The sequence below is a fragment of the Carassius auratus genome, unplaced genomic scaffold (genome assembly GCF_003368295.1).
Source record: "Carassius auratus strain Wakin unplaced genomic scaffold, ASM336829v1 scaf_tig00034501, whole genome shotgun sequence".
In the NCBI taxonomy this organism is placed as follows: domain Eukaryota; kingdom Metazoa; phylum Chordata; class Actinopteri; order Cypriniformes; family Cyprinidae; genus Carassius; species Carassius auratus.
The window spans coordinates 241,187-255,067 of NW_020526153.1; the positions used below are offsets into that span (position 1 = coordinate 241,187).

A 13,881-nucleotide genomic window follows, 5' to 3' on the forward strand; every position below is an offset into this window, starting at 1 on the left:
TTGTAATGCTAAATTTATCCAAATATTGTCCAATGAAATAAACTCATCTATATGGATGGTCAGAAGGTGAGTAAACTTTCCTTTTAGGATAAACTATTTCCTTTAAAGAAAAAATATGACACACTTCACCTTTAAGCAATGTGAAATAGTTATTATGGATCAGTTTCTGTGACAGTTATACATTTGAAACCTTTTGGCTGTTTACAACTCCCTTTGTATGCAACAGGTGCGACACATTACAGTCTTTTTACTGTCTGTCGAGTCACTGAATGTCGGACGAACATTCCTGCAATGCATGTGAGTAAAATAAGACAAATCAGTAACACTTTATTTAAGGGGCTCTTAACTAGTTGCTTATTACCATGCATATTGCTAGAATATTAACCATTGATTAGTACTACTTAAGCTTATATTAATGCCTTTTTCTACATGACTTTATTCTACAGCCCTAATCCTACCCAATACCTAAACCTAACATCTACTTTACCAACTATTAATAAGCAGCAGATTAGGAATTTATTGAGGGAAAAGTCTTAGTTAATAGTGAATAAGTATTCCCTATTCTGAAGTGTTCCTGAAAAATCCATTGTGAAATAAACAGATTTTTTATTATATTCATCTGCTGTCATTACATCAACGTCTTCATTCATGCTTGAAATGAAGTAACCGGGCAGAACATAATAAAACACCCAGTGATCCAAAATATCTTGATTTAAAACACAAACATAACACTGTTCTGATGCAACATTCACCTTTCTTCTACATCTGTGTGTTCTTTTTCGTCTGTTGGAATGATATAAGAACACAGATGTTAGTGCATTAGCCAATGGCGAGCAGGAGGGGGCCGGTCTGGACCACTCTCCACTCCATCCTGTCTTTTAAAACTCTGGGAAGTTCACGAAACTATCAGACTCGATTTTGAAGGACGGGGGGGAAACAGATTCACTCAAGGCACTCAAGAACTTGACAAACTTTTTTTGGTGTGTGTCTTTAATTTATTTTTTTTGTTACCAACAGCTGGCCATCAGTGGCTGTGGCACTATGTGGGACTTCACAGTCGGGACGTTGGCGCTGTCTACCGTCTTTGTAGTGTCTCTGGCACAAGGTAATGTAATTTAAATAATCTCATAATTGTCTTAATTAGAACATGTAAGGATGTTATTCATTATGTAACAGTTTGGAGCTGTCAGCACGTTAAGACTAAGGGGAAAAAAAAACAGTGAGAGCTTGTTTGTTTGTAAGAGCTTAATCAGCTTACATGGATGGAGTGATGTTTAGTAAATCAGTTTTTTTCATACTGAACTGCTTCTGTTTGTCTCACTGCTATTAAAAGACACTCTGAAAGTAAAGTTTTTACTAATTATGCAAATTCAAAAAGATGTAGGTGATGAATGTGAATGTTAACTAACTGCTCCAGCTGTTATTTATTGCAGTAAACAACTGCAGTACTAATAGTTGGGCATTAAAACAGAGCAGAACAGAAAGTTATTTATGTAATTTCCTTTCAAAAGTCTTATTCAGAATAGTGAGTGTGTCACAAAGCACCATTATATTTAAACGTAATGCAAACTATTTCTGATTCCTCCCAAAAGTCTTCATACTGGAAAAGTTATGTAACCTATGACTGTTGAGGAATTCATAATTTGAATGACTGAGTGTCATGAATACTGGGAAACTGCCCACCAACCCAGACTGAAATTTGGAGCAGCACCGCTTCATCCGCCTCTATTACATTCACTGTCTCTGGCCCACCTCACCCTCTCCACGGAATTTATTACCTGTTTCCCAACACGCATAGACAGCATGCACAGAAAATAGCGCCTGACATTGCTGAGCTCTAAGTCAAGCCTTTTAAAAACCTTTAGGACCAAATTTTGGTTTTGAATAACCAGATGTCGCTCAGTCATCCGGTAATGAGCTGCAAGCTTGCATGTCCGTGCCAGCTTCATCCAGGGCACGCCGAAGCCATTTTCAACGCTCCAAAGTAAATATTGCCCCTTTCTAATCTGCTCCATTCAAACGATTTATTCTCCAGATGTTTCATTTTGCTCTGAAGTTCAGCTGCCCGGTACATCGATTTCTGATGCTTTGAAGTGAAAAAGAGGGTGGAAAGAGGGATCAAAGGTAATGTGCGATGTCTCAGTTTAGCTCTTTTCCGTGAGTGGCCGCTACATGAGCGCTAACTGAATGTTTAAAAAAAAAACGTAATTCTGATTGGACGCACTGATTTCAGGGAAATGGTTGTTTATTGAACATTAGAGTCCTTGGTCGTTGTGCTGTCGCCGCCATTTAATTTTTATCAAACGTAGACCTCGATTCTTGGTTACCGTGATTTTACTCCACTTTACACCCCTTATAGAGAGGTAAAGTCACAGCAGGAAAAAGTGAATTCGTTAAAATATATAAACATATGTTTACTCTAGAAGCAATGCTTTGTAAGACTTGTTTTCAAAGGTGTCTTTAACACTAGTTCACTTACGTTAGTTTATGACGATCTATAAAAAATATTCAAGATTTAATTATTAAGAATATTCGACCTAGTTTTATATTGTTTGAAGAATTTGTAAGTATCCTGTTAACAGAAAACAAGTTTTAAAAAAGGACTTATTCGTGTCTTTTGAATTAGAAAACTACTCTTCTCCAGGGTATTAGAGTATTCAACATTAAAAGTGACACTTAAGATCCACTTTCTGGATGAAACGGTTCAAAGACAAGGAAAACCAATCCAGATAATTTTAAACACACACAAATCTGGCTGGGGCTTCATTATTATGCAGTGACAATGAAGCAGTTCAGTTTAGAATAATGGAGCACAGATGCATCCCAGTTCAGAGTCTATGGAACAGTCGTTGTCTCCTAATCTTCTTCTCAACCCAATCAGACAGAGCTCACCATCTTCCATTCGAGCACACCTCAGCCAGGACATGTGCCAGATGCACAAAACTACTTCCACATGTTTGCCGACGCAGGGTAAACACACAGATAAAACCACTTTGGAGCTCTCATTTGCATTCATTAAAACACGATGGGATGTGGAATGCAATTTCAAGACCACTGCCCGGGCACACTGCCGCCTTAAATGAAATGCCTCTGATTTCAAACAAATCCCTACTTGTTACCAACCTCATATACTGCAATAAAGCCATCACAGTCGCCCTAATACATACGAGTATGTGGGTTAGCACTATAGCGCTTTGTCAAAGGGATTACATAACATGCCAAAATGATTTACCTTTCCATTTTGGATAAACAAGGGAAAAACTTTCAGAAAGGTGAATGCCAGCTACATTTTGGCATGTTTTTGTGTCTAACCTTTTTATTTACAGACAGCACAGACCGAAAAATGATTCCTGTAGAAAAAGCATGTGCGCTAACCACTCCGCTGCAGCTTTGACGTAGCTCTTTTATTAAAACTCAACCATCACATGTATTTTGATTTGCTTCTGGCTTGGGTAGCAATGCTCCAAAATGAACATTAAAAAGGGGGAATGTCTTATTAAAAGGCCACAGACTGTTTGCTTGAATGGATTAATTGTCTGAGGCTATTGGACACTGTGCAGACTTTATGAGGTGACGCTAGAAGTCTAAAAGGGTAATGATACTGCACTTTATATTGTGGGGTAAAACCCCTGGCAATAAGATAGGTACAAAATAATCACAGAATAGCTGTACCAAGTTTAAATTACCCTTTTGTTTGAGAGCCATCTCCCAAAATAAACTTGGTTTGTTATGGGAGGGCAGGGTGTCATTCTATGTTGGGATGACAATGATATATAGATAGGTGTGTATTTATAGATGTTGTTAACTTATAGTTTCCACTTCAAAGTATATGCTTTTTTAACATCTGTTCCTAATAATGCCCTGTTACTGGGTGCAGATATTAGAAGGTTCCACTGAGGTCATAGACACACGCTTCTTCTATCTTGGAATAAAGCAGACTACAGTATGCGATGTGGTTATTGCTAATTATATTGGTGGCCTTAGTAGGTGTTATAAAGGTTTATTGTTCAAGATTTTATATATATATGTAAAAGTGATTTCAATTATATTGTTCTCTGTGTTGTTGTCGTTATAGCTGTGGTAATATTGTTATAGTTACTGTCCTTGATATGAATCTAACTAGCTACCTGAATAATAAATATATGTTGCTAACAACTAAAGTAAATTTTATCGCCCCCTTGAGTATGGAGGTTGTGTAATTTATGCATAGCCATCCTAGGCACGTGCCTATGCTAGCTAGTCCAGGGGTGCCCAAGCACAATGAAGAGATATCTTTTTTTTGTTATACGATGGGTTATTAACAAGAGTTAAAGAACCAAAACACCAGAAAACATTAAGCAAATAAATAAAACAGACAATAGGGAAAAAATGACAAACTATTTCTGTTTTCCACCTTTTTTATGCACGAACATCATGATTTATTTCTCCTGTTCTCTCTCATAGACGCGCACACAGTAAAAGACATGCACTCGCTCATGTGGAGACTAAACAGAAACTTGTTGCCCTGCGATTTATCAGTAAAATAGTTTCACAGTTGAAAAGCTAAGTGACATATCTCAGTAGCGAGTTCAACTTAAAGATTCACTATTAGAGATTCTGCTGCTGAACACTGCTGATAGATGCACATAAGCAGGTATTCACACACTTAACTCTCTCTCTCTGTCTCTCTCTCTGTAATACTATGTAAAAAACTATGTTAGACTGCATTAATAACTGCATTAGCCTGCATATCAATGGTCCAAGTCTCTGTTATTAGCTCTAAAATTAAGTTTTGAAATTTTCAGTGGAGGGTTTATGAGGTGCGCAAGAAATTAGTTCAACACACAGAAGTGGTCGTGTGCATTCGTGTTGTTTCATAGTCTTTCTGGCTTTATTCTTGGCACAGTAGTAATAAATTGCAAGTAAAATGCAAAGGTCTACACTTCAGGATCTTCAGATATAAATTCACATCTAACGGCTTTATTTTTTTTATCGAAAGGGGGAAATGGGGAAACATCATGACCAGGAAAAGCGTAGTGACACACAGTCACCATGAGCTAAGTATGTTTTTTAGAAAAGTGACTCCGTGCCTCAGAAGGCCACTCAAGATAAGTGAATAACTGGAATAATGACATCTCATATTCTGCAAATTAATACTTTGGGAATGACACTCTTTCAGCTGAACCTGCATGGTAAATCAATGCAGTATAGGAGAGGGATATACTGTAATAACAGTAATGGTGGCTTGGAATAAGTCCTGCAGAGCTTCTACGGTGACTGACACTTCTGCCGCAGATAAGCACTTCAGTGTGTGAGCATCGAATAGTGCCAGTAACAATTCACTGTAAAGACACTGTGCCGTTCTTGCTTGAGGATGTTAGGCTTGGCTACATCTGTGGGACACATCACATTTGAAAAAAAAAAAAATGACATTGGTGAATGAATCCTTCAGTCTGTGATTTCCTTATCACAGCACACTATAAGCAAGTTCTGGAAAGTGGTTCAGGGATTCACCTTCTGCAGGCAGGACAGTTCGCACGAAACACCGGAGGCCCACTGTCCTCTGTCTGGGATGTGGGAGTGCATCTTCTGGTAATGTCTCATCTATAAAGCATGAGACGCCATGTGTTTGTTCCCATTACTCTATCTTCTCCTTTGGGGCTCTAGCTAGTAAGTGTCTCCAGATTAGTTTGAGAATTGATGTTGGGGATCAGACCATCATGCGTGCTGTACTTCCATATGTGCGCAACATCTCCTGATGTGACCAGACGGAACGGAAACAGATACAGTGGAGAAATGGACCAAATGTGTCGTCCTCAGGCCAATCATGAGATCAGATATCAGGTGTTAACTCAAAACTGGTTGGACATGGTTCAGAAGGGCCATGGACGCCAATGGATGCTAAGCCGATAAAAGTAGGGCACTTGGACTCTGGTGGCAGCAATAGACAAAAAAAAGTCAGTACTTAAATATTGAATGTCTTTTGCACACATTCCATTTACTGCAAAGCCAAGCAGGATTTTCCGATCACATTCACAGACATGTCTGCAACCTAAGGAACGTGCAAGGAATAAGTTGTTCTGATCTATTACATTGCAAATTATATTGCACTGTAATAGATCAAACAAATTTCATGTCCAACTTTTTAAGACCAAATTTAGTTAGTCCCTGGGGAGGTCAGTGTTTCTTCAAGATTTAGTTGCAGCCAACGTTTCATTGGTAGCACCTTTGTTGAGTGCGCTGTATTAAAGTTTGCATTCCCACAGGACCCATCTGGGACAGCTCACATCTTCAGAGGTTAAACAAAACCGACAGGAACAGAAAGCTGGCTTACAACAGCCTCGTGGATCCAAAGACCACAGGTAGTTATGGATATTTTAACATGCTCTCTTTATGCAATCAGTTAATTTGTGGTGTCCTGCTTGTTCCAAACCGCATTGTGGGTCTCTGTGTTGCTAAAAAAATGTGATGTAATGATTTCTGGAGTCATCTGTCTTCATAAAATGTGAGCTTTAATGATGAAGACATATAGCCACTGCAATGCTGAAACAATAAGACATTGACTCATGGACGTGTAAATGAGTTTACACATGTTCTTAATTAAAGCAAGAGACTATGTTGTCTCTTATACAATGTAGATGGCTGTCTTTGCCTTAAATATTGTCATTTAATTCATACCTCCTATGGGATTTCCCGACATAAAGCAACAAGCACTTTTGTGGGACACTTATTGTATTCTGTTAATGTGATGCAAAATGCTGGAGTAATCTTTTGAAGTAAACCCAGCAAAATCAACAGAAATTTTGACGTAATCTGGAAACTCTTGTTCTTCATCTTTGGGTCACTGGCAAGAGCATTCTGTTCTCGTAAAACATCTTGCTCTGATCTTTGTTTTGTGCAACCCAGGTGTAACCGAGTGGACATCCTGGTTCAATATCGACCATCCAGGAGGAAACGGTGACTACGAGAGGCTAGAAGCCATCCGCTTCTACTACCGAGAAAGGGTCTGCTCACGACCTGTAGCCATCGAGGCCCGTACCACGGACTGGGTTGCAGCCGCGGACACGGGGGAGGTGGTCCATTCCAGTCTGGAAAAAGGCTTCTGGTGTATCAATAAGGAGCAGCCATTTGGTCGCATCTGTTCCAACTACCATGTGCGATTCCAGTGTCCACCAGGTACAATTAGTCAAGAGACAATCCATCAAAATACAGAAGTGTATTCCATATGGAGGCATATGCATTTTAACATATGAGTGTGTAAAAATCTTCTTTGTTTTGTTTCTTCAAGTCCACTCGTACTGGACTGACTGGAGTGAATGGACGCCTTGCTCTGCCACTGCCTGTAACGATGTTGGCATCCAAGTCCGTCAGAGGAAATGCATGAGCACACAACCTCTTCCACTGCTTCTTTCGCCTGTTTGTGTGGGACCCCACATTGAACGAAGAGAGTGTTCAACCCCGCCATGCGAAGGTAAATAAAGAACAAATATGAATTTGGAGACAATAATTACATTTTACCTAATATAAAGTGCATTTCCTAGACTTGACTGGCAGGATTTACTAGAGACTCTCCTAAAAAAAAACGTCTATCAACCAAATATATTTTGGTTTGGTTTAATCTAGTTTAGCTAATCTCCAAATCTGACCTAGATAGTGTTAACATGGTTTATCTTAGAATGGTTAAAACATTTTTACAGAGCAGTGAGGTGTCAAAAGCTCATTGTGTGCCCTTTATATCAGATGCTGCCAAATACTTGTTTTATCGCATTTCGGATTTACCCATATCATTTTGACACTCAAACTCCGAAATGAGGCTTATTTCCCACTCATAGTTCTCGAGAGCAATCACATCCTGCTGACATTTACATGACACATGTGGTGCCCAATTAGCTGGCTAAACCCAAACATGTTTCTGTGTGTACAGAGATTTGCTGTCTTTGATCATAAAATCAATGTAATCACACTAGCAAAGATGTCAGAATGCACTCACTGACATTTCAGTACACAATATTTAAATAGTAAAATAACACAATTAAAGATAATGATTTTTTTTTCATTTGTAGGATGATCTTCACCTTTTTTTTATGGTTTCTGAAAACTTGCCACTATGATTGCTAATAAACCACTTATTTCCCCCAAAATGTTGATTAAACAGCTGTGTGGAGCCAATGGGGTTTGTGGAGTGCTTGCTCAGTGACCTGTGGGAAGGGCCGCAGAACAAGACGTAGGACATGTCACAGATCTTCTACTAAGATTCAGTGTACAGGACGACCTGTGGAGGTCCAAAAGTGTGGAAATCCATGTCCAGGTATTGTGCATTAGAAAACACACATGGATTTTTTTCTTCAATGAAATAAAAAATAAATAAAAAACATTTTATTTTTACAGTGGCATGCAAACGTGTCTGTCCTGGTGGACGTCCCAGTAAGGACTGTAGCTACTGTATCTGTGATGGACAAATACTACATGGGGAGGTCTTCAGTGTTACAGGTGTCCCTGTGCCAAATGCAACAGTGGCTCTGGCTAGCCAAGCCAAGGTTGTCCGTGCCCACACTGATGCCAAGGGCCAGTTCAAGATTGATGGACTGTGCACCAGCCCACAGACCCGAGTGGTCATAGAAAAGGATAAATTTGCACCCGTCACTCTCCCTGTTTCCAACAATAGCACTGATGAACTCTGGGTACGGGCCATCTTACGATCCTCAGGTAAAAAGAATACGCTTTTGGATATGGATGATCCCACATTGATAATTTCATGCACTGTTGCATTGTTAGTTTCTGTATTTTATGTCTTCCAGAAAAGCCGTATATTGAGAAGCACCCAGAAGACAAAGTGCGTTATGAGGGACAACGTGCAACCCTTTGCTGTAGAGCCACAGGATCGCCAAAACCGGACAAATATTACTGGTAAAAAGCAATGAAGTTTCTTTATAGTTTGTCTGACAAATGCCGTTAATCTTATAGTTACATAAAAATGTATTTGTTCGATCCAAAGGTATCACAACGGAACCTTACTGAATCGCACAATATACAAGTATGATGAAGATCTGATTTTGCGAGACCTGAAACCAGAGCAGTCAGGGCAATATCACTGCAAAGCAACTAGTCTGACAGGCAGCATAAAGTCTAATTCAGCTGTCCTCACTGTTTTCGGTAAGTGCAAAACCATTTTACCAGTCAACAGTATTTTACCAGTATTTTGCAAATTGTCCCTAAAGAAGAAATATAACCTCAATAAATATTGTGGTCTCCAATGGAATATTAAAGTCTATAATGTCTAGTGACATCTGCAGTGCAATATTTTATTATGTTTAAGTTGGTAGAAATTACCACTTTGTAAACAAGGAATGACTGGCAAGAAGTCGTGGTGGGCAGACTAAAATCCTTAAATCCCACCCGCTTTCCATATTAATGTGAAATCCAACCTTGTCAATAAATCCTTCTTTTTTTCATCTTCAGACAAGTATGCATTTCCACATTTGCACACATAACTACACATTATGAAAATTCCCATGATGCTTGTTATCCAAGATATAGATTGTCAGAAATAGTCTGCCGAAACGTGTGCTAAAGCAATCAGTCCTAGACTTTGTCTGAGGGATCTCTTTGCTTTTTAATCATTTTGGCGTACAAAATGTGCTTTGCTGAATGAAACACTAACACCTGTCACAGCAGGGTTCTTAATGGAGGATGATTAATGTGTTTTGTATTCACTCTTGCATTTAAACAACAGCTACAGGAGAAAAGTTTTCCATAAATTAAATTTCATCAACCTCAAATAAGATTACATGGTTGCTCTCTCCAATAAGTGTCATTTTAAAGGAAACACAGTGCTCTTTTGAATAAATGAGCAGCATTTACCATAGAGTGGTAATGTGACAATAATGACTGCAGTCATTAATATGGTGACACAATGAGATCATCAGTTTTAAACAGAACCAATATTTTGGCAAGTCATCAGACTTCCTTTTCAAGCTTCCAAGTTGAGTGACCCAGTTTTATTTGTTCACAATGATCTGATTAAATATATATTTCTAAATCCTTTTTACTTCAAAACAAGTAACTTCGTAACAATATAAAAAGATAAATACAGTATTTTATATAGTTTTCTTTTTCTGTTTTTCAAGCATAAATCTATGAAAAGGAAGAAAAAAGCCATTGGGATAAAATAAATAAATGTTTAAATTATTTTTCTTCCCAAATAAATACAATGTTTTACTGAAAATCAACATTATTTTTGCAATGTGTGTAAAATGAAAATGTAGCACACTGATCTCACATTTTTTATTTCACAGCTAAAGGAACACCAGCATGCAACTCGACACCTGGCGATCACCTGATAAAATTGCCATTAGACTGCAAGCAGCCTGGAACAGACTCCAAGTTTTACAATGCAGGTCGCTGTCCACACAACAAATGCCCTGGATCGCTGGACTTTGACATGCGTTGCAGGGATGGATCTGGCTTCTGCTGTGGGGTCAAACAAATGAACGCTAGAAAGATCAACTGTGGCCGTTACACTCTGCCTATCAAAGTCGTTAGTGAGTGTGGCTGCCAGACTTGTGTGGAGCCCAAAATTCTTGTACGGGGAAGGGTGGTGTCAGCAGACAATGATGAACCCCTGCGCTTTGGACATATTTACATAGGGAAGGAACGGATAGGTACAACAGGATATCAGGGTGGGTTCACAATCCAGGTGTCTCCAGATACACAGCGTTTTGTTGTAAACTTTGTTGACCCTTCTCAGAAGTTCATTGATACAATCAAGGTTTTTATCTTTGACAAGAGAGGAGGTTCTGTCTATCATGATGTAAAAGTGATGAGGAAGCAGGAACCTGTTGATATAAACGCTGCAGAAAGCAATACCATTTACCTAGGTGAAATAAAAGATGAGGACCCTATTGGTCAACTGGTCATACCTCCAAACTCTTTCCATAAAAACACAGGGGAAGTGTACGAAGGGACTGTTAAGGCCAGCGTCACGTTCCTTGACCCTCGCAATATTACTATGGCTGCTGCCGCTCCTGGCGATCTCAACTTTGTAGACAATGAAGGAGACATGCTACCTCTTAGGACATATGGAATGTTTTCAGTAGATTTCCGAGATGGAGCAAACCAGGAGGTTCTAGGAACTGGTGCTGTCCAGGTTCTCCTTGATACAGAGCATGTAAAAATGCAGGAGCACATCCCTGCTATGAAACTCTGGTCCCTCAATCCCGATACAGGCATTTGGGAGGAGGAGAGTAACTTTCAACCCACACAAACTACTATTGCTGGCACCGGGAGGAACAAACGAGAGGAGCGCACCTTCCTGATAGGGAATATGGAAATCAGGGAGCGTAGGTTGTTCAATCTCGATGTACCTGAGAATCGCCGGTGCTATGTCAAAGTGAGGGCGTACATGAGCGACAAGTTCCTGCCCAACGAGCAACTAGAAGGAGTGGTAATAAACTTGATAAACCTGGAGCCTAAGCCAGGCTACTCGTCAAATCCGAGGGCTTGGGGACGCTTTGATAGTGTGATAACAGGACCAAACGGTGCTTGTCTTCCAGCTTTCTGTGATGCTCAGAGGGCTGACGCATACACGGCTTACGTCACAGCTATAATGGGAGGTGAGGAACTGGAAGCAGCCCCCTCAATGCCAAAAATGAATCCAAACATTATTGGTGTGTCTCAGCCGTACTTAGGGAAGTTAGATTACCAGCGCTCCGATCATGAGGATCCAGCACTTAAGAAAACAGCTTTTCGAATCAACCTATCCAAACCAAACCCTAACAATTTTGATGAAACGAACGGACCAATCTATCCTTATCAGAGTTTAATTGCATGTGAAAATGCACCTGTTGATGCCAACCACTTTCGTTTCTTCCGTGTCGAGAAAGATAAATATGAGTACAATGTGGTACCCTTTGAGGAGAGTGACCTCACGTCTTGGACTGGAGATTATCTTTCCTGGTGGCCAAATCCACAAGAGTTCAGGGCTTGCTACATCAAAGTTAAGATTCATGGAGCTACAGAAATCATGGTAAGGTCAAGAAACATGGGTGGGACACATCCTCAGACAAGAGGTCAGTTGTATGGCATTAGAGACATTCGTAGTACCCGTGACTTACACCATCCTAATACCTCTGCTGCTTGTCTTGAGTTCAAGTGCAGCGGGATGCTCTTTGATCAAGGTATTGTAGATAGGTCACTAATTTCTGTCATCCCACAAGGAAACTGTCGTCGTCTAGGCATCAATGGTCTCCTCCAAGAGTATCTGATAAAGCATCCCCCTGTTCTTCAGAACAATGAATCGCATGCTTTCAATATGTTAGCTCCTGTCGATCCACTTGGACACAATTATGGAATATACACTGTCACTGACCAGAACCCACGCGTTGCTAAAGAGATTGCCATTGGCCGCTGCTTTGATGGAACTTCAGATGGTTTTTCCAGGGAGATGAAGTCAGATTCTGGAGTGGCACTGACGTTCAGCTGCCCTAAAAGAACTGTGAATCGTGAGAGCTTATTCCAGCGCTTGCAAACAAATCCTGGCCTAACACTAACACAGATGGCACGGGAGATGAGGGAGTCACAGGGACTGCAAGTCAGAAGAGGGTCAACCCAAATGGTGGCCTACCCTTTTGGCCAGCAGGGCAGGAGCCAGAACCGCGGAGCCACGAACAATAACAGAAGGAGACCAGCTACTAGGACAGAACCAAGACAGTAGATCTTTCTTTAGGTGAGTTCTCAGAGTGCACTTTTAAAAAAAAGAATTTCAAGATGTTGATGAAAATCAAGTGTATGTTTTCCATCCTCATGCAGGTTTTTTGGGTTGAAGAGAGTGAAGAAAAAAAGACTAAAAAAAACCTGCTATGGAAATCCCAAACTTGGCCAGCCGGGTGATATTGGATGCTCTGTCCTAGCGGAGCAAAATCCTCACCTGATTTATCCGAACACATTTAAACTCTTTCTACTTGTGTATGGAAAACTGTCCTCTCATACTTCCTCAAAGTTTACTTCATGGTTTAAGACATTTATTTTTAGTGATTAGGCCAAATAATCTACAATACCCATACAGACTGATGTCATTTATTTATTTCCGATGTCAAAACTTGCTTATGTGGAGCGTCCTACTTTTAATCTGTAATTATTCACTAATTTTCTCTAATTGATCAGTGTCTTCCATTGATGATAGACTAAATAGGTGAGACAGGTCTGTATAGGTTGAGGTCAAGTGTGACAGCTGCTAATCCTTTCATCAACCAAATATTCTACTCTGTTGGATGTAATGAACAAGACCCGAGGCAGCAAAGATGCTCGTTCTGTCTCATCTCCTTTTCCACATCGCCATTCCAGTTGTGATTTGGCCAACTATTGGTCTGACCAAAGCATGACAGACCCCTGCCAAGAATAGCATCCCTTAACAGAATGGATCGCCTAGGTAGACTAAACAAACCTGTGGTGAGACAAAGAATAATATAATGGCCCTAACTTCAAACACAAATTAATGCTTAATTTTTTAATGCCCTCTTCATTCTTTTGATCATATGGCTGGCCTAATCAAACTTTCTTTTGATATGAAATCCAACTAATACAGTATCTCAGTCTATGATGTCTAGAGTAAACTGGTTGTATTTTTTTTCTGTTTGTCTCCTAATGTGCAATATTGTGTTCCAATAATGACTTGAGAGTCCTGACAAAAATGTCCTATGTTATGAGCCAATCAACCATAGGTCTGTTAAAATGTTGGGCTATTTCCTTAGTAATTGCATATCTGAATTTCAAATTACATAGCACCTGTTTTTTTAAAACCTAATCCTAATGAATTTGAGTTTGCTAATCCAATTCAACCTCCTCTCATATAGCCAGCTGACAATGCAACATAAATGCAGTTGCAGAGTTTTAACTCCACCCTGA

At 39.8% G+C, this 13,881-nt stretch overlaps 1 protein-coding gene across 1 annotated transcript; it reads left to right on the forward strand.

The window, feature by feature from the left end:
* LOC113081486 (cartilage intermediate layer protein 1-like) lies at positions 1–12,870 on the forward strand. The gene is made up of 11 exons (XM_026253548.1): positions 1–297; positions 1,018–1,105; positions 6,246–6,341; positions 6,886–7,155; positions 7,268–7,450; positions 8,135–8,287; positions 8,368–8,685; positions 8,778–8,886; positions 8,975–9,132; positions 10,275–12,703; positions 12,787–12,870. Exons 1-10 carry the CDS (start codon positions 292–294, stop codon positions 12,689–12,691), a joined length of 3,798 nt encoding a protein of 1,265 aa, XP_026109333.1. The 5' UTR covers positions 1–291; the 3' UTR covers positions 12,692–12,703; positions 12,787–12,870.
* The last annotated feature ends 1,011 nt before the right edge of the window (positions 12,871–13,881 follow it).

What these genes read in the sequence shown, in the direction of transcription:
- LOC113081486 (XM_026253548.1), top strand. An exon ending in TTCAACCCCGCCATGCGAAG is followed by an intron (nt 7,451 to 8,134) that starts GTAAATAAAGAA and finishes TTGATTAAACAG; the next exon opens with CTGTGTGGAGCCAATGGGGT. An exon ending in GGCCATCTTACGATCCTCAG is followed by an intron (nt 8,686 to 8,777) that starts GTAAAAAGAATA and finishes TATGTCTTCCAG; the next exon opens with AAAAGCCGTATATTGAGAAG.